Source organism: Oncorhynchus clarkii, chromosome 26 (genome assembly GCF_045791955.1).
Source record: "Oncorhynchus clarkii lewisi isolate Uvic-CL-2024 chromosome 26, UVic_Ocla_1.0, whole genome shotgun sequence".
Classification (NCBI taxonomy): Eukaryota; Metazoa; Chordata; class Actinopteri; order Salmoniformes; family Salmonidae; genus Oncorhynchus; species Oncorhynchus clarkii.
In genome coordinates, this window is record NC_092172.1 from 6,227,679 (window position 1) to 6,254,062 (window position 26,384).

The 26,384-nt window shown below is 45.9% G+C and overlaps 1 protein-coding gene across 1 annotated transcript in view; it reads right to left on the reverse strand.

The window, feature by feature from the left end:
* LOC139384402 (neuron navigator 2-like) overlaps nt 1-1,718 on the reverse strand; it is a 135,168-nt gene extending 133,450 nt beyond the window's left edge. The window contains exon 1 of the mRNA XM_071129157.1: nt 927-1,718. Coding sequence (XP_070985258.1) covers nt 927-1,166 — 240 coding nt within the window. The 5' untranslated portion in view covers nt 1,167-1,718. The remainder of the gene's footprint in view (nt 1-926) is intronic.
* Nucleotides 1,719-26,384: the final 24,666 nt, after the last annotated feature.

Sequence of the window (26,384 nt, forward strand, 5' to 3'; positions counted from 1 at the left end):
GATCACACCCTGACCAATCAAAACATAGAAAATACAAAGTAAACTATGGTCAGGGCGTGACAGTTAAACCATACCACCTCCATATCCCCGAGTCACAACAGAAGTGTGGGTGATCAGGGGTTAATCTAGCCAGTTGATGGTGAGGACTGCTGCCGTATCAACGTCACACACACAGAGACAGAGAGACAGAGAGAGAAAACGCGATGAGCTACCTTAACACACCACACAATCAGTAAGGTACATGTAATAACGAAAGGGATGAATTGTGGACAGTGTGTTATTAAAATGTTATGGTGACGATATTTCTGCTCTATTTTTAAAAGTCGCTCCAAGTTACGTTTTGGTACGGACACGTTGCCAAGCACTTGCTCGGAACACACTCAAATGCGCACACGCACGCACACACAAACACGCTTGCGTCTCGTTCCCCCCACTGCACAGCCTTACATGGCATTCAAGCGATCGCTCTCTCCACGGAGAAATTTCTGCAGCGTTGCTAAGCAGACCCATAATTCACAAACAAACCAAAACATCCACCCCCTGCTATCCTGAGAGTCAGTTTGCCTTGCTAGCCTGCCTGGACACTGGCAGAGTCAAATGCCAAGACACTTTTACATTCACGGAGGCAGCCTCCCCTTCAAGAGCATGCATTCAAGGAATCACATCATTTCCCTGAAGGGGCAACACATCAATGCAGAACCACCCACCCACAGATACTTCCTATTACACAGTGAAAACAGCAGAGCAAACACACATACCTTTGTGGAATAGAGCTAGGGAGAGCGAGGGAAGGAGGTGTGGGATAAAGGGAGTGATAGAGAGAAACGGACAGCAGAGCGAGGAGGGACGGAGGCAAAGGGAGAAAAAGAGGAAAACCGGAGTGACAGAAGATGAGAACGACGAAGCAGTGTCTCATGCTCTCTAACCTGAGTGTCAATACCACCGTCTGTCGCTGGAGCGCGCCTGGTTTTGGGGCGCCCCTGGTGGTGTCCCGAGCCCCCTTGGGGGCCCACCGTGAGAACGTGTCTGTCGGAGGGCTTGAGGGGCACGGGCAGTGGTAGGGGCAGGGTGAGGGGTCGCGAGGGCACCTGTGGAATGGGCAGAGCGCTGTGCACCGGCTTGGGCAGTCCCGACTTCATCTTAGAGGCCAGCAGAATGGCAGGCATCTTCCTCCGGGGCACCAAATAGTCTCAGACACACACACACACACACACACACACGGTAATGTCCGACCACACTCAAGCAGTTAAGCCGACGCTGTCCTCCCAGTAAGCAAACAGTCTTACCAGCTGGAATAAAAGAGTGGGATAATGGGGCACAGTCAATGTGTTGGGAAGTGTCCGTGTGGTCTTTCTGAATCCTGACGCTCCTATCTATAAGAGGAGGGATCAGTGGAGTCTCTATCCGACAGTGGGAGCAATAGTCCAGGTCCAGCTCCCTCCCTAAGATCCCACCTGTTCCCTGCTCTGGTTTATTAGGAATAGCGGTATTCCCAGTCTCTTATCGGGAATTCCCTGTACTCTGACGGAGGAGCTGGCAGTGTTCCATTTCCCCGGAATCAGTGACTATTCGGGATGTTTCTCTTCCTGGTTTAGCAGAGTTAATTATCTCCTCCGGATGAGAGAAGGAAAAACTCTTTGCTTCCCTCGAGGAAATGAGGAGGAAGAAGGGAACGAGGGAAAGGAAGAAGAAAAGAAAAAAACGAGAGAACAGCAACAGAGGACCACTCGCGTCGGCGACCGCTCTGCCTGTGACTGCACTCTCTCTATTCCTCCTCCTCTCTATCTCCCTCCCCAGTATTGGCCCTGTAGCAGGTGTGGCTTAGGGATAGTGGAGGACAGACATGTTTGGAAGACAGCCTTAGGCATTCTCTCTCTCTACCTCTCTCTCTCTCGTCTCCACTGCCACCCTCCTTCTTCATTCTCCCTCCCTCCCTCCTCCCAGTTTTGTAAGACTGGATGAGAGGACTAGAGTGAGAGTTGTAGCCACTGTAGACACAGGCAATGCACTCCATACAGTCATACACACTGTGCAGACCAAGACCAAATGCTGAGATACACATTGTTACACAAAATAGTGTGTGTGTGTGTGTGTGTGTAAATAGCTCTGAGTGTGTGTGTGTGTAAATAGCTCTGAGTGTGTGTGTGTGTGCGTGTGTGCGTGCGTGTCCCCACAAGAATAGAAACAAACAAACATTTGACCAACTGGGGACATGTTGTTAGTCCCCACAAGGTCAAAGCGCTTTTTCTAGGAGGTTTAGGGTTAGAATTAAGTTTAGTATTAGGAGCTAGGGTTTGCTTTAGGGTTAGGGAAAATAATATTTTGAATGGGAATGAATTGTGTCCCCCCACAAAGTTAATTGTTCAAGACTGTGTGTGTGTGTGTTCGAGACTGTCGGGCTCTGGGCCACTCATGTGTTAGATTTCTTCTAGGAAAGGATGAGCCATTCGGGACTGCACTACCCTGCGCATGTCATCTCTCCATCTCTCCACCTCTCTCTCTCTCTCTCTCTGTGCCCTTTTGTATTCCAAATGACACTGGCACAGTTAAAAGCAGGATCAAACATGATGTTGTCTGTGGCACGTAGCATGTAACACAAAGCGATACTAGATGCTTTCTCAGGTCTCGGATTCTTATGGACCTGTGCCCAGTGAGAGGAGACTAGACCACGAATAGAGATAGGCCCTAATGTACTAACAATCTTACTTTATATCAGGCTACAGAGCTTATGCAAATGATAGAGGATTAAGCCTGTGGGTAGTGATGGAGCTAAAGTTCAATGTGAAGGGATAACAGCAACAGCAGAGCCGTAGCCTAAACGCATTAAAAGACACTCTCTAATCACAAGGCAAAGGGAGAGAATGAAAGAACGCAACAAAACACACACAAAGTGAATGCAGATTTGGGCGATGACATCATTGGGTCATTTTTGGAGAGGCGAGGCAGTACCCCCCCCCCATCCCCCTTGGTATATTAAGGATACATCCTATTAGCATAATCCTAAATCATGGAAACGTTCCCTCATATCTGATTATGAGTGTGTGTGTCTAAATCTATCTCTATGGTGAAAGCGTTGCAAATATTTTGTTCCTTGCTGAAACAAGCAAGATGTTGTAGATGTCTTCGGTTGCCTAGGCAACGTCCCCTCCCTGCAGCAGCACCAGCTGATGCAGTCAGGAGCGGAGGTCATTTGTTGTTGTTGCTGCTATTTGAATGGATATTACGTTGACCGCAGCCAGTTGGCTGACCAAAAACCCGTCCTTCAAAATTCCATGACCGTGACAGCCCAAGCGTGTGTGACGCTGACAATGTAGGGTGTGCCGCTAAAGAAAGTGTCACCATAACAACGGAATGTTCCACTATTCCATGATTTCCCCACGACTCCTAGCAACCAACATGTGTCACAGCCAAGCTCTGGAAAAACTCTCCGGAGAAAATGAGAGAAGAAGAAAGAAAAGAAAAACACTGTCTTTATGTGATTTCATCTTTGAAGTTAGCTGGATGACAGTCCAGTGCATTCTGATAATACATCTCTAATAATACATCAAGCCTACTGTAAAATGGGTTATTTCCAATGTAATAACGAACACCCCTTGGTACAGCCATAGAGATACAATGACACCAATGTGAATCTATTTACTATGTATCTATTTACCTCACTATTCATATAGCCTACAATTGTGTGTGTGGGAAGATAAAAGGCGGGGTTATTGTTGAGTTAAACCAGTGTGTTGGCTTACATTAAACCCTTCTCTGATGATTCGCTCAACTGAAAAGTGCAAGCCATCTTCTCGAAAGAAGACACACACACACACACACACACACTTCCATATTGTTTTCTTAATCCGAGTGGCCAGGGCAGAGTGTGTGGGTATTTGGCAGACCTTTTTAATCGTAGCAAGTGTGTGTGTGTGTGTGTGCGCGCCCACGTGATACTCTCCATCTGTCCTGGGTTGGTGAGTGAATAGATCGGTTGGGCTGGGTCGAGCTGTAGATTCACCAGCGCCACAGTAAAAATGTCAAGCATGGCTCTGTCTCTGGGTGTCGCACTGAACATACAGTGGGGAGAACAAGTATTTGATACACTGCCAATTTTGCAGGTTTTCCTACTTACAAAGCATGTAGAGGTCTGTAATTTTTATCATAGGTAAATTTCAACTGTGAGAGACGGAATCCAAAAATCCAGAAAATCACATTGAATGATTTTTAAGTCATTAATTTGCATTTTATTGCATGACATAAGTATTTGATACATCAGAAAAGCAAAAAAAGTAAGTAGGAAAACCTGCAAAATCGGCAGTGTATCAAATACTTGTTCTCCCCACTGTAGCTCACTGTCACGACACACAGCCATATCACATCCCCACAGTGAAGGTCTCGGGTTCTTTTGAGATAATAAGGAAGAAAAAAAATAGACATTTGATTGTTCACTCGCACTTAGAGGGAGATGACCTAGAAAATCAACTGAGGCCACAGAGAAAACAGGCCACTAAGGGAAAGTGTGTGTATCGGTCTAGATATAGCTGTGTGTGTGTGTGTGTGTGTGTGAAAATATATCTGAGTGTGTGTGTGTAGGGCTAGACAGAGAGCAATGGGGAGTCCAGTCCCTTCCTGTCACATGTCGCCTATGAAGGTCATCACTCTGGGGTGTGTTTTCTCTTTCCAAACAAGCCCCCAACCCCAGGCCCACACACACACACACACAAACCACACGGCGGCATAAACACAGACAACACTCCCAGCAGCACCTAAACAACACATCACATCCAATAACCACAAGGAGGCCAAGCGGGGGACATAGGACTCCCCGCTGTGTGTGTGTGTGTGTGTGTGTGTGTGTAACTGTTTTCTTATGTAAAAAACGGAATGTCCACTTGCAGAGAGAGAGAGACTGCTCCATATTAGGTGTTAATGAAACTGCCATAATTGATAAGGACTGCATTACCTCATCTAATATCCACATGCAAACACGCACACACACATGAACACACACACACACTTTCTAATTACACTATCCTTTCAAAAGTGCATTAATTGAAATAAAAAGGGGGGGGACACTGTTCTCCTGAGAATGATAATGAAGAACCTATTAGCCACAAAATACACCATCTAGCCAGTAACCGCAGCCCGTAAGCTAGAGTAGCTATAAGCCTGTTACCCTCAACCAATGTCACAGTCAGTCATTCCATTTGTCTTTGTGAGACAGAATGAGACAGAACGAAAATGTGATTGAAAATGAGGAAATTGGGTAGAAAGAGATAGAGAGAGAGAGGTGGAAAGAGACGAGAGAGAGAAAGAGGAGAGAAGGCATGAGGGATAGAAAATACCGTAGAGAAGGGTGATAGAGCAGCAGCCTAACGAAGGTAAACATTCCATTCTCTACCAGCACAGATGCATCCTTCAAAGGACCTCAGAAAGACGGTCCCCTGTCACATATTAGAGCAATACCACAAGGGAATACATACACTCACACACACTGAGCTAATTATAGAAACCATGCATTCACACACTGCTGTTTACGACAGAACTGTCAAGAATATGAAAGAATAAACCTGGTTTACTAGGTCGTTTGGAAGAATGGCGTACTGATGTGTGTGCATGTGAGTGTGCCTCCGTGTATCAGTGGAACTGAGGTGAGACCACAACCCTGCTGTGAGGTGAAACCTGCTTAAGCTCCTCCCGGGGTCAGCCACGCACACATAGATGCACACACACACTCACAAATACATAGAAGTGTACACACACATTACATGTTAGTCATTTAGTAGACGCTCTTATCCAGAGCGACTTACACAAGCAATTAGGGTTAAGTGCCTTGCTCAAGGGCTCATCAACAGATTTTTCACCTAGTCGGCTCAGGGATTCGAACCAGCGTCCTTTCGGCACCCCCATCATGGCAGACGGAGCGACCCCACTCTGTGGATGGCAGTGCTGACCAAAGCCGTCACAAGAATTCTCACATCGAATCAAAGGCATGGCGTTATCAAGAGCATTCACAGGAGAGGACACACACACACAGACACACACACACACACACACACACACACACAGGTTGTCAATTAAATGCTTGTAGGGTAGCTTTCATCATCATCCTCAGATTTCAGCTTCAGGAGGAAATGGATGCAGATAGAATGTTTCCAATACACCAGGAACGTGAGGAACGAACAACGTTTCAATAACCAAATCAACGTGGTCTCTTTGGTAGGACAGCCGCGGCTAGAGAGAGTGGGGAAAGCAAGAGGATCAACATTCCACTCGAGAGTGTGGTTCTTTTCCCTAAGGCACTGCATCTCAGTGCTAGAGGCGTTACTACAGACCCTGGTTCGATTCCCGGCTGTATCACAACCGGCCCGTGATTGGGAGTCCCATAGGGCGGCGCACAATTGGCCCAGCGCCGTCCCGGGTTTGGGCCGGCGTAGGAAGTCATGGTAAATAAGAATTTGTTCTTAACTGACTTGCCTAGTTAAGTCAACAACAAACAAAAAAAGTGTGGTAATTGTCATACAGATTATATACTTTCAGGAGAAAAGGAAAGGAAACCTTATTAAACCCTCGCCCAGTGAGCCAACTCCCCTTTAGCTGAGGTCATTCAGGTGAGAGATCTAATCACATTTATGACTCGCTCACACCCGCCAGGTGCCAACCCTCAGAGACGTACTGCCAACTAAAGCCCACCCAAACCCTCCATTATAGCCTCCTGTTTTATAGCTCTTACTCATAGCTTCCATTCGTCAGGTAATAGTGCTTGCATGGTGATGTATTACCGATAAAAACGGTTTTATGACGTGGGAAATAAACGCCACGGGAACTGTTTACACACCTGTTTGGCATGCCGTGCGAATATAATGCCTGGTTATGCATTATTGTGACGTTTACCTAATGTGTAAAGCACTATGGGAGAAGGGGTTGAATAGACACATCCTTTATGGTGGGACGTACGAGGTACAAATGAAATGAGACGGAAGCAAAAGGGCAGACGACACACACACACACACACACACATACACATACACACACACACACACACACACACACACACACACACACACACACACACACACACACACACACACCAGTTAACCAGAAAGGAAATCTTCTGAGGCATTGTTATTAGCCTCATTTCCTGCCCTGGGTCTTTGATGCCAGCTCTGTACTGGCGAACGCTGCTTGATCAAATGTATTAAAGCCATAAAGTTTGAATGCAGGGCTCTGAGAATGATCAATTTCAAACGGTTTGGGATGAATGAAATCGAAAAAAAAAAAACACACTGAATCGCAGCCACAAAACGGAACAACAATTAAAGCGTCAGATTTGGCCCCACGCTCGCCAGGATGGTTCTACTCAGCCCACTCCGCCAGTCAAACCCAGGAAGAGTTCGTATTCAAACTAGAGCAATAGCCTCCCCAGACACTTGAAAGGTTTACGTTGTTGGCCTTTTTTTATGAAAGTAATGAATCAAATGAAAGATTGGTTTGAGTTTGTCATCCGAAGGGTATAAGGTTGAGTGAGAATGTGTGCGCGTGCATCTTGTTCTAACGGGGACCCCACAGTGCGTCCAAACGTGTCCTGGCTCCCAGCTCTAATAGAGAATCACTAGTGAGAAAACAGAGGCCTTTCCTGTGAACATCAGGGTTGCCAGATTGGCAAGAACCCAGCCAAAACAAAGGGGCAAAAAAACAAGCGGAAATCCACCCCGCCAAGACCAAAACACAATTCAGGTCAATGGCAGAAACCATTCTCTAATTCTTGCCTCAACTCTGCACAGGCCAATCTGGCAACCGTGAAGTTGGTTTTAGCCGATAGGTTTCCAGGAATACAGTCATGGAAGGGGGGGAGAATACAACCTTGTGGATGAATGTTTCATCCTGTTTTCACACTCCTAGAGAGCACTCATTGGCACTATTCTCTTAGTCTTTCAACCTGAAAGACCATAGAGTATTTCAAATAATCCAGTTGCCGGGTTGGCTACCTCTGTTTTAAACTATCCTATGATAAAGTTGGAGGAGAAGGCTCCCATGGTTGCCAGGTGTACGCTCAAAGCTTAAAGATTAGCTACCACTGTGTCCTCGTCTCGTAGAACCACAGATCACAACAACAAAAACCACCCAGGCCCCATAACAATCTCCTCCCAGCTCAAACTAACTAACTAACTGACTGACTAACTAAATAACTAAACAGAACTTACTCTCAGTCTCTCTGCACCAGATGCATCAGCCAGTAAGACGACAGTAGCCCAACTGATCGCTTAGCAGCAAGCCTGTGATCAGCTTACGAATGCTCAGTCAGTCTAGCAATCCCTTAAAGAGCTTAGGGAGGCGGACGGGCAGCCGTGGCAGGAGTCTTAAAACGCTACGGTGGGTCAGTAAGTCAGTTCTCGCCCCCTTTCCGCACGCTTGTCTTAGGACTAATCCTGTTCCGTGGAGAGAGTGGTGTGTGTGTGTGTGTGTGTGTCATCCGTAGCTCGCACCACCACTGCAGCCCAAGTTCAGTGTAAGGAAGAGGAGAAAGACAAATGACAAGTGTGTTTATGTGTAGAGAGGGCAAAGGGATGAGTCTCGGGGGCGATAGGGTACAAGACGAGTTACTAGCACCGCACACACAAGCTCCAGGGGCTGCAATGTCATCCGAAGGATCACGCTTTTATGTCGGAATTTCTAACAAGACGAGTCACTAGCACCGCACACACACGCTCCAGGGGCTGCGATGTCATCCGAAGGATCACGCTTTTATGTCGGAATTTCTAACAAGACGAGTCACTAGCACCGCACACACACGCTCCAGGGGCTGCGATGTCATCCGAAGGATCACGCTTTTATGTCGGAATTTCTAACAAGACGAGTCACTAGCACCGCACACACACGCTCCAGGGGCTGCGATGTCATCCGAAGGATCACGCTTTTATGTCGGAATTTCTAACAAGACGAGTCACTAGCACCGCACACACACGCTCCAGGGGCTGCGATGTCATCCGAAGGATCACGCTTTTATGTCGGAATTTCTAACAAGACGAGTCACTAGCACCGCACACACACGCTCCAGGGGCTGCGATGTCATCCGAAGGATCACGCTTTTATGTCGGAATTTCTAACAAGACGAGTCACTAGCACCGCACACACACGCTCCAGGGGCTGCGATGTCATCCGAAGGATCACGCTTTTATGTCGGAATTTCTAACAAGACGAGTCACTAGCACCGCACACACTTGCTCCAGGGGCTGCGATGTCATCCAAATGATCACGCTTTTATGTCGGAATTTCTAATAAGACGAGTCACTAGCACCGCACACACACGCTCCAGGGGCTGCGATGTCATCCGAATGATCACGCTTTTATGTCGGAATTTCTAACAAGACGAGTCACTAGCACCGCACACACACGCTCCAGGGGCTGCGATGTCATCCGAATGATCACGCTTTTATGTCGGAATTTCTAACAAGACGAGTCACTAGCACCGCACACACACGCTCCAGGGGCTGCGATGTCATCCGAATGATCACGCTTTTATGTCGGAATTTCTAACAAGACGAGTCACTAGCACCGCACACACACGCTCCAGGGGCTGCGATGTCATCCGAAGGATCACGCTTTTATGTCGGAATTTCTAACAAGACGAGTCACTAGCACCGCACACACACGCTCCAGGGGCTGCGATGTCATCCGAAGGATCACGCTTTTATGTCGGAATTTCTAACAAGACGAGTCACTAGCACCGCACACACACGCTCCAGGGGCTGCGATGTCATCCGAAGGATCACGCTTTTATGTCGGAATTTCTAACAAGACGAGTCACTAGCACCGCACACACACGCTCCAGGGGCTGCGATGTCATCCGAAGGATCACGCTTTTATGTCGGAATTTCTAACAAGACGAGTCACTAGCACCGCACACACACGCTCCAGGGGCTGCGATGTCATCCGAAGGATCACGCTTTTATGTCGGAATTTCTAACAAGACGAGTCACTAGCACCGCACACACACGCTCCAGGGGCTGCGATGTCATCCGAAGGATCACTTTTTTATGTCGGAATTTCTAACAAGACGAGTCACTAGCACCGCACACACACGCTCCAGGGGCTGCGATGTCATCCGAAGGATCACGCTTTTATGTCGGAATTTCTAACAAGACGAGTCACTAGCACCGCACACACATGCTCCAGGGGCTGCGATGTCATCCGAATGATCACGCTTTTATGTCGGAATTTCTAACAAGACGAGTCACTAGCACCGCACACACACGCTCCAGGGGCTGCGATGTCATCCGAAGGATCACGCTTTTATGTCGGAATTTCTAACAAGACGAGTCACTAGCACCGCACACACACGCTCAAGGGGCTGCGATGTCATCCGAAGGATCACGCTTTTATGTCGGAATTTCTAACAAGACGAGTCACTAGCACCGCACACACACGCTCCAGGGGCTGCGATGTCATCCGAAGGATCACGCTTTTATGTCGGAATTTCTAACAAGACGAGTCACTAGCACCGCACACACACGCTCCAGGGGCTGCGATGTCATCCGAAGGATCACGCTTTTATGTCGGAATTTCTAACAAGACGAGTCACTAGCACCGCACACACACGCTCCAGGGGCTGCGATGTCATCCGAAGGATCACGCTTTTATGTCGGAATTTCTAACAAGACGAGTCACTAGCACCGCACACACACGCTCCAGGGGCTGCGATGTCATCCGAAGGATCACGCTTTTATGTCGGAATTTCTAACAAGACGAGTCACTAGCACCGCACACACACGCTCCAGGGGCTGCGAAGTCATCCGAAGGATCACGTTTTTATGTCGGAATTTCTAACAAGACGAGTCACTAGCACCGCACACACACGCTCCAAGGGCTGCGATGTCATCCGAAGGATCACGCTTTTATGTCGGAATTTCTAACAAGACGAGTTACTAGCACCGCACACACACGCTCCAGGGGCTGCGATGTCATCCGAAGGATCACGCTTTTATGTCGGAATTTCTAACAAGACGAGTCACTAGCACCGCACACACACGCTCCAGGGGCTGCGATGTCATCCGAAGGATCACGCTTTTATGTCGGAATTTCTAACAAGATGAGTCACTAGCACCGCACACACACGCTCCAGGGGCTGCGATGTCATCCGAAGGATCACGCTTTTATGTCGGAATTTCTAACAAGACGAGTCACTAGCACCGCACACACACGCTCCAGGGGCTGCGATGTCATCCGAAGGATCACGCTTTTATGTCGGAATTTCTAACAAGACGAGTCACTAGCACCGCACACACACGCTCCAGGGGCTGCGATGTCATCCGAAGGATCACGCTTTTATGTCGGAATTTCTAACAAGACGAGTCACTAGCACCGCACACACACGCTCCAGGGGCTGCGATGTCATCCGAAGGATCACGCTTTTATGTCGGAATTTCTAACAAGACGAGTCACTAGCACCGCACACACACGCTCCAGGGGCTGCGATGTCATCCGAAGGATCACGCTTTTATGTCGGAATTTCTAACAAGACGAGTCACTAGCACCGCACACACACGCTCCAGGGGCTGCGATGTCATCCGAATGATCACGCTTTTATGTCGGAATTTCTAACAAGACGAGTCACTAGCACCTCACACACACGCTCCAGGGGCTGCGATGTCATCCAAAGGATCACGCTTTTATGTCGGAATTTCTAACAAGACGAGTCACTAGCACCGCACACACACGCTCCAGGGGCTGCGATGTCATCCGAATGATCACGCTTTTATGTCGGAATTTCTAACAAGACGAGTCACTAGCACCGCACACACACGCTCCAGGGGTTGCGATGTCATCCAAAGGATCACGCTTTTATGTCGGAATTTCTAACAAGACGAGTCACTAGCACCGCACACACACGCTCCAGGAGCTGCGATGTCAACCGAAGGATCACGCTTTTATGTCGGAATTTCTAACAAGACGCTCGTCTTCCATTTACATTCACATTTTTACAGGCAGATTCATTCATGTTTATCACAATACGTATTTACATTTGTGGGAGAATACCAAACATTTCAATGTTTGGAATGTCCCCGGTTTCAGCAATAGGCGAAAGAGACAGTCCCGTCACCCCCAACACGGGTGGCGGTGACGGGTGACTCGTTCCACTACACTTCCGACTGTCACGCCCGTATGGCACTGACGACGCTCACGGGAGGCCGAGGAGAGAGACGGAAAGAGGAAGAGCGAGAGGGATGGAGGGAGAAAGAAAAATGAGAGAGGGAGAGGTAGAGAAAAAGAAAGAACGAGAGAGACACAGGTGACATAGGAAAGGCACCCATTTTAAAAAAGCGCCACAAAATTACCCTGTAAGACTGCAGCGAGGCAAACGCCCCAGATCAACAGAGAGAAAGAGACAGTGGACTGAGGGATGCTATACAGCAGTGTGTGTGTGGTGGAGGGGGGGGGGGTTATGCTGTTTGTGCTGGGAGCCACAGAAGCCCTGCAGCATCCTCTGGAAGCCTCAACCATGTCAGATCACATCAGTGTCCTTGCCAGCACCCTAGCACATACACACACATAAACGCACGCATACAAACATAAACACACACCCACACAGATGCACGCATCTGGACACAAACACACACAGCCACAGAGGCGGCAGCAAAGCCTGTGTCCCCCTGGGAGACAGAGAGGGTTAAGGCTGCTTTACCGAGAGCCAATCTCCTTAAGAAAGTCTTCATAATACGATGGCACATACACACACACTCCTTGAACCCAAACTCAGCCCCCCTCCTGTCCCTCCTTACCCCCCACCCCGTGGGCCCAATCACACAGCTACAGCTTACCATGAAAACTCAATTCCCCCTACTGCTCCCCATCCCTGCCCCTTCCTCCGGATCCTAACGCCCCTGTATCACCGGTGAACATGGACATGAGGGAGGTGAGCAGGTTTCACGGCTGGATAGTCAGCGAGGCGGTGTGGGTGACGTTAGGGAAGTTCGCTGTCTCTCCTCTCCACGCTCTCCTCCTCTCTTGTCTCTCCTTCGATGTCACACGTGACCCAGTTCAACTCTCTCACTCTCCTCTCCGGGCTCTTTCTAGTAGTCGTAGTCCACCAGGCAGAGCGGCAGCAAGGGGCAGTGTAACGTTTGTTGTGGAGCATGACGTATTGGAGCACTGTATTGGAGGGGCCATGGTAGCTCTGACAGACAGACTCCCTCTGGGCTACAGAAGAGATATATGAGAGAGGACAATAGTAAACTGAGAGAGAGAGAGAGAGAGAGAGGAGACTTCCATTATCTACCCAACAGTAGAGAACTATAAGACCAATGCTGAAGCCACTCTCATTAATTCTCACTAAACTTTCAAATGTCATCAACTCTCACTAAATAAGTTGAGGAAGCAAAGCCAGTGAAAAGGAAGGGTGATATTAGCCTGGCTGCCAAATCAAGGCTGGAAAACATTAGTTTCTCTCTCTCTTCCTGTTTCCTCTCTGTCTTCCTATCCCCCCCGTTGAGCACTTGGAGGATAATTGGTTTCTTAGGATAAATGGAAAGTACTCCTATTGAGAAGGGAGAAAAGGGGGAGTTCCTAAATCTAGATTTTGCTCCAACGTTTGGACGGCGACTTACCGCCCTGAAGACTTTTAGTGAAACGGACATGAATTAAAATGGCAAAAGAGGATTAAAACAATTTAAAGTCAGGGAAATTGAGAGCTGATTGGAACTGAAAAGGTTGAATATGCAACAAATGGGGGGGAAAATATCTACATTTGAATTCAAATGACCTCAAATATACAATGGAATCATGTTGTCATTGGGGGGGGGGGGGGGAATCCAGTGTTTGGCGAACATAAGGTGGCACTATATTCCATTCCCGTGTCAGAGTTCGCTATGGCCAACTCATTGACTGTGCTCAGACTTCCAAATCAATTGGTCAGTTGATCTTGTGATGGTTAACATCTGAGCTGGGCAGATATAGTCCCTACCAAGCTGCCATTACGTTTAAGGGAGGCTTGCAAAAACAGGGCTGGTTATGAGAATCGTAAGTCAGAAGGACCCACGGGCTAGCTAGCCTTAACCCCCATTGACCTCAACTGACGGTTTACACCACACAATCTCAATTCACCCAAATGGGCAGGAGCCTACGGGGAGAGCGATAACAGGTCTATTGGGTCGTAAAGTAAGTTAGGCTGTCTCCGTAAACCCCTTGCTGTGGGACTCCAGTCAGTCAGTCAGTCAGACACACCGCCAGGATATTACTGCAGCCTGGAGGACCACCATCGTCCATCTTCATTAGCCCTGACTCCGAGTTAGGGTCACACCATAACCACCGTCACCTCTGGATCTGCTGAGCGGGGCAGAGGTATAGTAGCAGAGAGGTCGAAGTGGAGAGGTAGCGGAGATGGATAGGGAAAGAGAGTAAATGGGGCAGGGGGACAAGGGATTTGTGAACTTGCTCGCCTCCAATCCAGTGTGCTCTAGGGGATTGTTAGTGATGCTTGGATAAGCGGGAACCAATCAAAGAGAAGTCTCAAAGAACGAGAGCATCGGACTAAAGATCACAGCAAATCACATACTGCTCTCTAGCAAGAAGGGAAGATTACTCTGAGTTCAACATCTCTGGGAAGGATAGATCTGCTGTCGGTCACAGTAGTCCAATTAAGTGTGTTTGTTTATGTGTGTGTGTGTGTGTGTGTGTGTGTGTACATGTTTCCGTACTACCACGCGTGTGTGTGTGTGTGCTCCCGACAGTGTGTGGTGTGTGTGTTTTGGACTCTCCACAGGGAAAGGAGGACAGTGCAGATTACGAGGACGGCGGCTCCATATGGGTCTAAGCAGGTCTGATGCCCAGCTCTGGAATCCATCCCAGACTGTCCTGGCTCGAACCCAAGACAAGATCTCTTCAGCTGGCAATGTTCTGCTGGTTTCTCCCCGGCAGCCTCAAGTTCTACTCACAACAGAGCGGGGACACCGAGGTAGGGAGATCCACAGAGGGTAAAGTGTTCAACGCTAAGCTTTCAAAAGACTGAACACTGTTTTTAATCTGCGCTGCCTCTCACAGAGTATCGACTGGTGTCCAGGGATTCGACAAACTGGCATCAAGCCAGAAGCCGGAGTCAAACATGGCTCTTCCATTGACTTTAATTGAGGTTTACTAGTGGAGTCTGTGGTTATGTTGAGACTTCCTTAATTAAAACCACAAAATTGAAATGTCTCCTGTTGATGTCATTACTTGCTTACTTTGTCAACGTCTCAAAATGTTGGATAAATACCCTTTGTGTGACCTGGTTTCGGATTATGATGCTGTTTCGTTCCTAGGTTTATTCATTGCAGTGACGAACCACGCAGTGTCAATCTGTGAGTTGGATACTTGTCCTGCGGCCTACTTCCCTTGATCCTATGTTGATTACAGTTGAATACTGTACCTCTTTTCTCCGCGCAACCTGGCCTGTGACTCTCTCCAAACCTGACTTATTCATTACAACAGATCTTTGATTCAGAAATGTTGAGGAAATTGAATTAGGGCGACCTGGATAAAAAAATCTGCATGAAATCAGACGCGCTCGTCAATACAGATGTCACCGTGCTCACAGCTGGTTGTCACGGTAATCTGTAAAGTATAAATCATGGCGCCTGATAAGATTTCCGCCATTAAATCAAATCAACACAGCTCTCTGTCCCCTGAGCTCACACTCTCTATCTGTGTAGACATCAAGACAATTTTATTAATCACGGCAAACACAGTTTGTCAGTTTCACTACTCAAAATAGCATCTTGTGTCTACAGGAAATTCATCCTAATTTTCTCGTAGGAGGTACTGGCATTCTGACGCGGTTGAGTTGGTGTGTGTGACTGAGTGTGGCGTCATGCATTCTGATTCCATCCACCAACTGTCTCTCTGGGATGAAACAGAGCGTGCCAGGAGTTCAGATGGGGCTGCAATGCCCAAACATAGTGGGGTCCAGTCTCTCTCTCTCTCTCTCTCTCTCTCTCTCTCTCTCTCCTCTACCTACATCCCCAATCTCTCTCCATCGCTATTCCTCATCTCTCCATCGCTCCTCTTTAAGAGCAGCCTGAAGTGTAAATGAGCCTCTCTCTTGGAGCACTCATCCTTCCTGCACTCAGAGGGGTACAGCTCAGCCACTGTAGTTGTGATTTGGAGAGATGGTTGCGGTGCCAGGATGATTACACGCACCAGAGACACCCCGCTAAGCCTGAACAGGGAGAGCAATCAATCTCCGAGCCCAATCAGTTTGAAGTATAGTTCTTCTGTCACACACTAGATAAAAAAGGGTTAGAGGGTCACCGATCTCTACATGGAACCCAAAAAGGGTTCTACCTGGAACTGAAGGTTTTTCTAATGGGGACAGATGAAGAACCCTTTAGGAACTCTTTTTCTAAGAGTGTAGAGACCGGTGAACCAGAAATCAAAGCTTTGGTTCTTCAAATGGTTCTCCTATGGGGACAGCCAAAGAACCCTTTACGGTTCTAGACAGCACCTTTTGTTTAGTGTAGTGTTTAAGATTTTAAAGCCTGGGTTTCACTTGAAAACCCATCTCGTAGAAGACTTACTGAAGTGAATGGTGTTGTACCAAAAGGCCTACAGTTGCCTTCACTACTGGGTCATAAAAGGCTTCGAGGAACATTCTTTGTCCGTGAAACCACCAATACAGTAATTACTGTTATCTACACACATTTCACCACTTTGGTCTGAAACTCGTATTTCTCGGCGACTGTGTTCTTTATCAAGACCTTGAGCTCAATCATTAGTAAGCCTAGCACTCCGTATCTGATCACTTGATTTACTGGGAGGCAATAATAACCCTAATGACGCTATAAATCAGGGCTGGTCCAGTAAAATCAGACATACAAATACTATTTCAGATTCTGCCTGTGACATTTCAACCCTTCAATAGCATGACTATGGGAGATGCTGTAGCTCGTGATTGGGTGTGGTGAGAGGAAGTCGTGAAGATGGAAAGTACTTGATGTCTCAGGGTAGATATTGATTTTCATTCTGGACGGTTTCTGGAATTCCTTGATCGAGGCCCTGAAAGTGCATAAAGACTTCGTTCAAAGCCATACTCTGTCATACTTCCAATATGTGTGTAAGTATACACTAATCGACCATCTCTAGAGTGATAGTTCATTTAAACACATAGATTTCAACATCAAGAGAGGAAACTTAACATATAAGCAGAGCAGGCCTGCATAATTTCAGTCAAAGGTCCATCACAGGTTCCCATAGCGAAGCTCATCCCTAGCCACTCCACTCTCAGATAGATTTAGAGGTGTGTGTGTGTGTGTGTGTGTGTGTGTGTGTGTGTGATGTCAGAGGAAGAGAACACGTTCACTCTCCAGCAACACTGCTGTCATAAAGGGTACAGGCTGCCATGCCTCTTAACCAGGGCGCCCTTTGGAAACGTCAAACAGGACAATAAAACTGACAGGTGGCTTGCCCTGTCATGCAATTCTCCAGATGTACAGCACTACTGACCCTGTGTGTTATTATAAAACACAAATCTGATATTGGCACAAGATGGACGGAATGTTGGAATCTAACTAACTAAATTACCGTTAAGGAAAATGTATGCTTAATCCAGTATAAACCGTTGTATAAGAATGTATTACATAAGAGCCAAAATGTCACAAATTCTCCAGCACAGCGGCAGAGTCATGTCTTAAAATGTAAAACTAACAAGGACGTAATAATCCAGGCCTTCTGGGAAATCGATAAAGTCCAAAAGTTATGAGCGGAGTTAGAAAGTTGGCTGTCAGAAGTGTTACAATATAAATGTACCTTTAAATCCGTCTGTCTGCATATTTCAATAGGTGACATATGAGGGTGCAGTGAGATACCCGATGCGGTCGGACGATACTTTTCTCATCATCTTGAAAAAACATACACTTACAAACTGGAAAACAACCAATCCTCCATTTTTAACACAATGGAAACAGAGAGAAACAAAATGGTAACGTTTGAGGCCATGTGCGGAGAATGATGGGGGTGCTGGACATTGGGGTGTGAGCAGCTGGTTATGGGCAGGGGTTGATGTTGTGGATGCTTGTGAGTATGTTGTTGTTCGTATGCTTATATTATATTGTATACATAAAAAGCCAAGGCCAAACACACACACCATTAATATTGTATGAGTTGAAATATGTTTTATAGAAGCAGGTACTGCTGGGTGAGGGACTATGCAAGGGTGACCAAAAAACTTTCACCCGCGTTCAATAGTGAGTCGATACACACATTGAGACACATGTACACAAACACACACACACACATACACACCATTGTTATACACAAGCGAGAACTCGCTCTCCCACTCGTATAGAGTACATCTACTCTCGCTATTTTCGTCTGCAGTTTCCATGGCAACGAGCCACCATAATCCTCGGCATACGGATGTAAAAAGCTGAAAAACTTGAAAACAGCTATTTCTGGTCATTAGTCAGGCAGTGTGAATGCTGTCGAGAGTCTTAATGACTTCATGCACAGATGTCTTTAGAACTCAACTACCTCGAATACTGTACACACTTGTGCCGTAGGCCCATCCCTCTAACATTGTGCTGTGGGCACACACTGAACACACACACTCTCCAACACCACAAAGTTCCTTCAAGAAGCAGAGCAGAAATCTCCCTTCCTAGGAAAGAAAAGGGCCTACATCTTGGAGGAAAACAGCTCAAACCGAGTCTATATTGTATCTGAGAACTATATGCTATTATCGAATCACATTACATACAGCCATAGTAATGAGTCTCTCTGTATTCAACAGATGCAGCTTTAGTGGACATACTGCATCCCACACAACCTAGTTTCTCTTATTGAGTCCATACATCTCTATACCAACCAGCAGCTATATTTCATTCATACAGTCAACAGAACAGGCCCATTGAGAAGTGCGAGGGAGGCTGGAGATGGAGAACCCAGAGCTCCAGTCAATAATATTCCACGTGGTATATCTACACTGAGTGTCCAATACAATACGAACACCTGCTCTTTCCATGACATAGACTGTCCAGGTGAAAGCCATGCTATAGACAGTCCTGGTGAAAGCTACAGTAAGATCCCTTATTGATGTCACTTGTTAAATCCCCCTTCAAATCAGTGTAGATGAAGGGGAGGAGACAGATTAAAGAAGGATTTTTAAGGCTTGAGTAGGGCTGTTACGGCAGTCAAATTCCGTGCGACCGTTTAGTCACGGTGATTAGGCTTCTCCACACTCTGATGCTGCTGCTGGTCATTAGCAGCCTCCCAAACTCAGCACTCTATTGTCCCTCGAATCACTTTGACATCAACGCAAATGTAATCAAAAATCTAATCAAAACACTTCTTGAGAGCCCATGTGCTCATGTTGAGCAACATTTCTATAGGCTATGCAATTGAGAAAACAGAGTGATGGCCTCTATTAAAAAGAGGAGGATCCCATCAGCTTTCTATAGGCTAGCCCTACTACATTTATTTCTCAACTTCACTAATACTAAGCACATTGCTTCTCTTTACAACAGGAGTATAGCCTACCTAGCTGGCATGAAAATGAACCACAGGGAAAAGCGTCCTCCATACACTATTTAAGTGCTTGATGGTAGTGGTTGTATTAATTTGGGGTCTATCGCATCCACAACTGTCCCAGACTATGTTTGTAATATTTATTTCTCACACAGAATAAACTAGGTTAACTTTTGTACTAAGGGGGATAGTAGATTGACATAGGCTAGTGATTTTGCTGTTAGTTAGGCCTCATCCTGTTGGCTGACTAAAAGTAAATGTGAACAGTTCTTCCAATATCTCCAATATGCGCCTCGGAATTGGATAAGGATGCATCCCCGATGTGTCTGTCTTCACTTGTAGCCTGTAAGAAAGATCCGATCACGTGATGGAGAGCCATGTGAGTGGGAGAGCCATGGGAGTGAGAGGTGCTTCAGAGCACGCAGCCGGGAGAAGGGAATTATAATTATTATATTCAGCCCAAGGGCACAATGACCACTGGCCGCAAATTACGTGGATTTTTTTAGGGGGAAATCATGCCAGGAAATTCCAGGCATTATCAAGTGCTAGTCTAATTGTGAATGAGAGACTGATGAAGTGTGTACAGCCTGCTCATAAAACAAAGAAGGGGTCATGCCTTTCATGCAACTTTTTTCAAATCATCCTTATGTAGTCTTAGAATGTATTAAAAATCCAAACATTGTGACAAACCTCTTCAAGGTTAGGAGAATTTGTTACAAATTAAGCAGGAGACCGTCACCAAAATCACCCCAGAATGAGAGTTCTTTCAAACAGGATGTTGGTTTCTCCGTCCTGGTCCGCTCAGGCCGCAAGCGTGTTCAAGGATAGCAGGGTTCGGTACACTAATCGGGTTCTCGGTAGGTCCAGGTCCAAACGCCAACAGGTAAGTCCAAACAGTCCAGGTCATACACAGTAAATCCAGACGATATAGATTGTCGACCGCCACAGCCCCAGCCTTGAGACAATTGTAAAGTGGATTGTGTATGTGTGACATTCAGAGGGTGAAGTGGCAAGACAAAATATTTAAGTGCCTTTGAACGGGGTATGGTAGTAGGTTCCAGGCGCACCGGTTTGTGTGAAGAACTGCAAAGCTGATGAATTTTTCACGCTCAACAGTTTCCCGTGGGTATCAAGTATGGTCACCACCCAAAGGACATCCAGCCAACTTGACACAACTCTAGGAAGCATTGGAGTCAACATGGGCCAGCGTCCCTGTGAAACGCCTTTGACAACTTGTGGAGTCCATGCCCCAATGAATTGAGGCTGATCTGAGGGCAAAAGAGGGGGTTCAACTCAATATTAGGAAGGTGTTCCTAATGTTTTGTAAACTCAGTGTAAACCTATACTGTATAGATTAACTGGTAACAATGTTACACTCTCTCTCAACACACACACACACATACACACACACACACACACACAGTACACTCTTCCTTTTTCCTCTTAAGGGCTTTTCCTCATAAACCTGCAACTGTTCTGTGTGGGCGAGAAAGAGGTAAAAAAAGAGAGGGAGAAAAGGAGTAACAGTGGTCACTGTGTTTTTAATATGGTTAGAGAGAGTAACACACGTGGGACAGATGGGTGGGTGTTCTGTCTAAGCTACTGTTGACCCCCCCCCCCAACACCCTTATCGCTTCATCCTGTTTGGGTCAGACATTGATGTCAAAGGTCACACTCATTCACAGACTCACTTTCACCCAAATGCGGGGAGAGTCTAGTGGACGGTCAGACCTCTTGGCAATAAAGCGATAGTCTTTGTAACTCTAATTGGGATTGTTTCCCCAACAAGAGCGACACTCATCGACCACAGATAGTCGATGGTGAAGTCTTTTTTCTTCTCGGTAAAGCCATAACAGTATGTATGATAGGATATCCTTGTCTCATCGCGCACCAGCGACTCCTGTGGCGGGCCGGGCGCAGTGCACGCTAACCAAGGTTGCCAGGTGCACGGTGTTTCCTCAGACACATAGGTGCGGCTGAACTCCCTGTTCACTCATGACTGCACTGCCAGGCACAACTCCAACACCATCATTAAGTTTGCCAATGACACAACCGTGGTAGGCCTGATCACCAACAACAATTAGACAGCCTATAGGGAGGAGTTCAGAGATCTGACCGTGTGGTGCCAGGACAACAACCTTTCGCTCAACGTGACCAAGACAAAGGAGATGATTGTGGACTACAGGAAAAGGAGGACCGAGCACACCCCCATTCTTATTGACGGGGCTGTAGTGGCGCAGGTTGAGAGCTTCAAGTTCCGTGGCGTCCACATCACCAACAAACTGACATGGTCCAAGCACACCGAGACAGTCGGAAGAGGGCACAACAATACCTATTCCCCATCAGGAGACTGAAAAGATTTGTCATGGGTCCTCAGATCCTCAAAAGATTTTACAGCTGCACCTCGACACCAGTGCCCCCACACATTGACTCTGTACCGGTACCACCTGTATATAGCCCCACTATTGTTGTTTACTGCTGCTCTTTAATTATTTGTTATTCTTATCTCTTACCTTTTTTTTTTTGGTATTTTCTTAAAACCGCATTGCTGGTTAAGGGCTTGTAAGTAAGCATTTCAACTGTTGTATTCGGCACGTGACAAATCAAATCTGATTTGATTTAGTTAGCTAGCAATGTCCTTTGCTAATTAGCTAGCTGGAAGGTAGGGCCTATTGTTTTTTTCTCCCTTGAGGCCAGGGGGAATGTTTTTGCTAGCTTACCACGTTCCTGAGCCATGCCTCATATTCATTTGATTTGCTCAAATTAAATAATGACAATTACTTTACTCAGTAAGCTTACTCCCATAGAATTATATGGACACTCCCACTAAGGCCAATTTAGATTAGTTGATGTCCCACGCTTACAGGCACTGTGCGCAACAACCTGGGGACAAGGTTACACACTGACCTATATACAGTATGTAGAGTAGGGCTGACCCCAATTAGTCAAATGGTCGATTGTTTGGTCAATAGGCAGTTGGTCGACCAAGATATTTTTGTATATATATATATATATATATATATATATATATATATATATATATATATATATATATATATATCAGTGGAGGCTGCTGAGGGAAGAACGGCTCATAATAATGGCCGGAATGGAGCAAATGGAATGGCATAAACACATGAAAACCATGGAAACCACGTGTTTGACGTATTTGATACCATACCACCAATTCTGCTCCAGCCAATACCACGAGCCCAATTCAGGTGCCACCAACATCCTGTGATATACATTTGCGCCCATCTCAGTTGACTCATCCATCGCGGAGGCCTAGACGAAAAAGCCAAGTTAAAGGGTTCATATAAAGAGTGTGTAGGACTTACTAAGCCTACTGAGGCACGCAGAGGCCAAATCGTGCTCCGTACCGCATCGCCACGCACTTCCCAAATGTCGCAACAATACTCAGGGCTCTGTATAGCTCCGCATTGATATGACTGGTTGACGGTAGGTGGGAGCGGTACATCCTGTATAAACACAAACTCACTTCCTTGATAACCTCCTTCACAACTGCTCTGCACAAGAAGTATGAATGCCCTGGCTTCTACAGAGGCCGTAAATGCTGCATGGCCAATGCAGACGTCAGATTGACCACGCAGCGCCTAGATTCACACTGCACTTCTCTCTCCAGAATGCGCTTCTCTCCTGCCAATTTGTGCACATACATTTTTCATCATTTCATTGTGTGAATTGTTTGCGTTTGATTGTTCGTGTATATCACTTTCGCCATTACATATATCACCAGTAGTACATTTACAGTTAATTCATATCATTTCTAATCTACAATGTTTGTTGGTTTTGGTAATTTCTGTTAATACTTTCGATGTATTATTATTCCAGTCTTTACCGTTCTCATTGCCGGGGTAGACACGTTGTCTGCAGAGCACCCAACCTATGCTACACTTGTGAGAAATACGTTTTGGTTGATTTCATTCCATTTACCAGTTTTGTCAATTCAATTTAGTCATTTAGTCATCAATTTAGTCATCAATTTAGTCATATTTTGTTTGTAACACTCCTGTCAATGTTGAGGAAGGACTAGCACCTGTATAATAAAGCATTGCATGTATATCATCTCATTTGCATATAGTGGCATAGAGCATGGGAGTAGAGACACCTACAGAAGATGCACACTTGAGGAACATTTTAGTAACCTAGGTTTCAGGAACAAATGTGGCCTTTTATGAACGCATTTCGCGAAGCGAGGCGGCCATCTCTGTCGGCGCCGGAAGTATATATGGCCCCATTCATTTCATGCAATTCTACATCATTGTACACGGCTGGAGACTGGCAGAATGTTTTATTTTTTATACCGCACAAATTATTGAAATGACAGGGTACTTTGACATTGACAAACTGAGAATCTGAGATCAATAAAAACAACATTGAATCCACCAATAGCATAGGCCAAGGTGTGCGGAGACATATTGTAGGCGACAATATGAGGAGGAAATTATAGTCCTAAAACTGCCATCCAGTTTCACTGACTCACTGGTGATGGCCGATGCGTTCGAGCCTAAAGCCTATAACTCACTCACTGGAAGTTGATCAAATATTTAGTTCGCCTACAGCAGACAGATTAGACTCTTTTCTGCAGGAGCCATTTGGTTTCCCGCGATTGTATTTACAATATTGCGAAAGGCCTGTTTTGTCTGCACACTTTTCACTGGGCCCAGAATAATTGATACAATGTTGCAAATTCGCTAGCAAGCTTCAGGCCTGACCGAAGTTATTAGTTGATACAATGTTTCAAGTTCATTGCAGACAGACCATGAGTAGCCACCATGATTAAAATGATTTTTTCTCTCTTATAAGGATCAACTACAGTGGGGCTAAAAAGTATTTAGTCAGCCACCAATTGTGCAAGTTCTCCCACTTAAAAAGATGAGAGAGGCCTGTAATTTACACTTCAACTATGACAGACAAAATGAGAGAAAAAATTCCAGAAAATCACATTGTAGGATTTTAATGAATATATTTGCAAATTATGGTGGAAAATAAGTATTTGGTCGATAACAAAAGTTTATCTCAATACTTTGTTATATACCCTTTGTTGGCAATGACAGAGGTCAAACGTTTTCTGTAAGTCTTCACAAGGTTTTCACACACTGTTGCTGGTATTTTGGCCCATTCCTCCATGCAGATCTCCTCTAGAGCATTGATGTTTTGGGGTTGTTGCTGGGCAACTCCCTCCAAAGATTTTCTATGGGGTTGAGATCTGGAGACTGGCTAGGCCACTCCAGGACCTTGAAATACTTCTTACGAAGCCACTCCTTCGTTGTCCGGGCGGTGTGTTTGGGATCATTGTCATGCTGAAAGACCCAGCCACGTTTCATCTTCAATGCCCTTGCTGATGGAAGGAGGTTTTCACTCAAAATCTCACAATACATGGCCCCATTCATTCTTTCCTTTACACGGATCAGTCGTCCTGGTCCCTTTGCAGAAAAACAGCCCGAAAGCATGATGTTTCCACCCCCATGCTTCACAGTAGGTATGGTGTTCTTTGGATGCAACTCATTCTTGGATGCAAAGCATTCTTTGTCCTTCAAACACGACGAGTTGAGTTTTTACCAAAAAGTTCTATTTTGGTTTCATCTGACCATATGACATTCTCCCAATCTTCTTCTGGATCATCCAAATGCTCTCTAGCAAACTTCAGATGGGCCTGGACATGTACTGGCTTAAGCAGGGGGATACATCTGGCACTGCAGGATTTGAGTCCCTGGCGGCGTAGTGTGTTACTGATGGTAGACTTTGTTACTTTGGTCCCAGCTCTCTGCAGGTCATTCACTAGGTCCCCCCATGTGGTTCTGGAATTTTTACTCACCGTTCTTGTGATCGTTTTGACCCCACGGGGTGAGATCTTGCGTGGAGCCCCAGATCGAGGGAGATTATCAGTGGTCTTGTATGTCTTCCATTTCCTAATAATTGCTCCCACTGTTGATTTATTCAAACCAAGCTGCTTACCTATTGCAGATTCAGTCTTCCCAGCCTGGTGCAGGTCTACAATTTTGTTTCTGGTGTCCTTTGACAGCTCTTTGGTCTTGGCCATAGTGGAGTTTGGAGTGTGACTGTTTGAGGTTGTGGACAGGTGTCTTTTATACTGATAACAAGTTCAAACAGGTGCCATTAATACAGGTAACGAGTGGAGGACAGAGGAGCCTCTTAAAGAAGAAGTTACAGGTCTGTGAGAGCCAGAAATCTTGCTTGTTTGTAGGTGACCAAATACTTATTTTCCACCATAATTTGCAAATAAATAAATTAAAAATCCTACAATGTGATTTTCTGGATTTTTTTCCCTCATTTTGTCTGTCATAGTTGAAGTGTACCTATGATGAAAATTACAGACCTCTCCCATCTTTTTAAGTGGGAGAACTTGCACAATTGGTGGCTGACTAAATACTTTTTTGACCCACTGTACCTGCAGTCTGCAATGTTTTTATTTGTTGGCTTTATGTAGTCTATTTTTACATAGTTGGCAATGGCAATAGAGGTAACTGTTTTAAGTTTGTATCATTTTCATTTAGATTTGGATATATTTTTTATTATTATTATTATTATTATAAATTAAATTAAACTGTTTCACAAAAATGTGCATATGAAAACCATAACTGGCAAGCAGATCGGTAGAAATGGAAAGTTAAATTGGCATTCCACATGGGAAAGGTTGCCGACTCCTCGTGTAGCCTATTACCAGCAACTTCAGTAGAGTAATGGCAGAATCTGCGAAAGCCAGCAGGAGCAGAAGTTTATTTTATTTTATTATATCTAGATCTCTGGCTTCCTCTTATGTCATTTGTGTCTTATTTGATGAAACAGTCAATTTAAAGCATCAGACAATCTCAATGCATATAGTTGATTTTATTAAAACACATAGGGTGTGTCTATATATGGAAAAATAG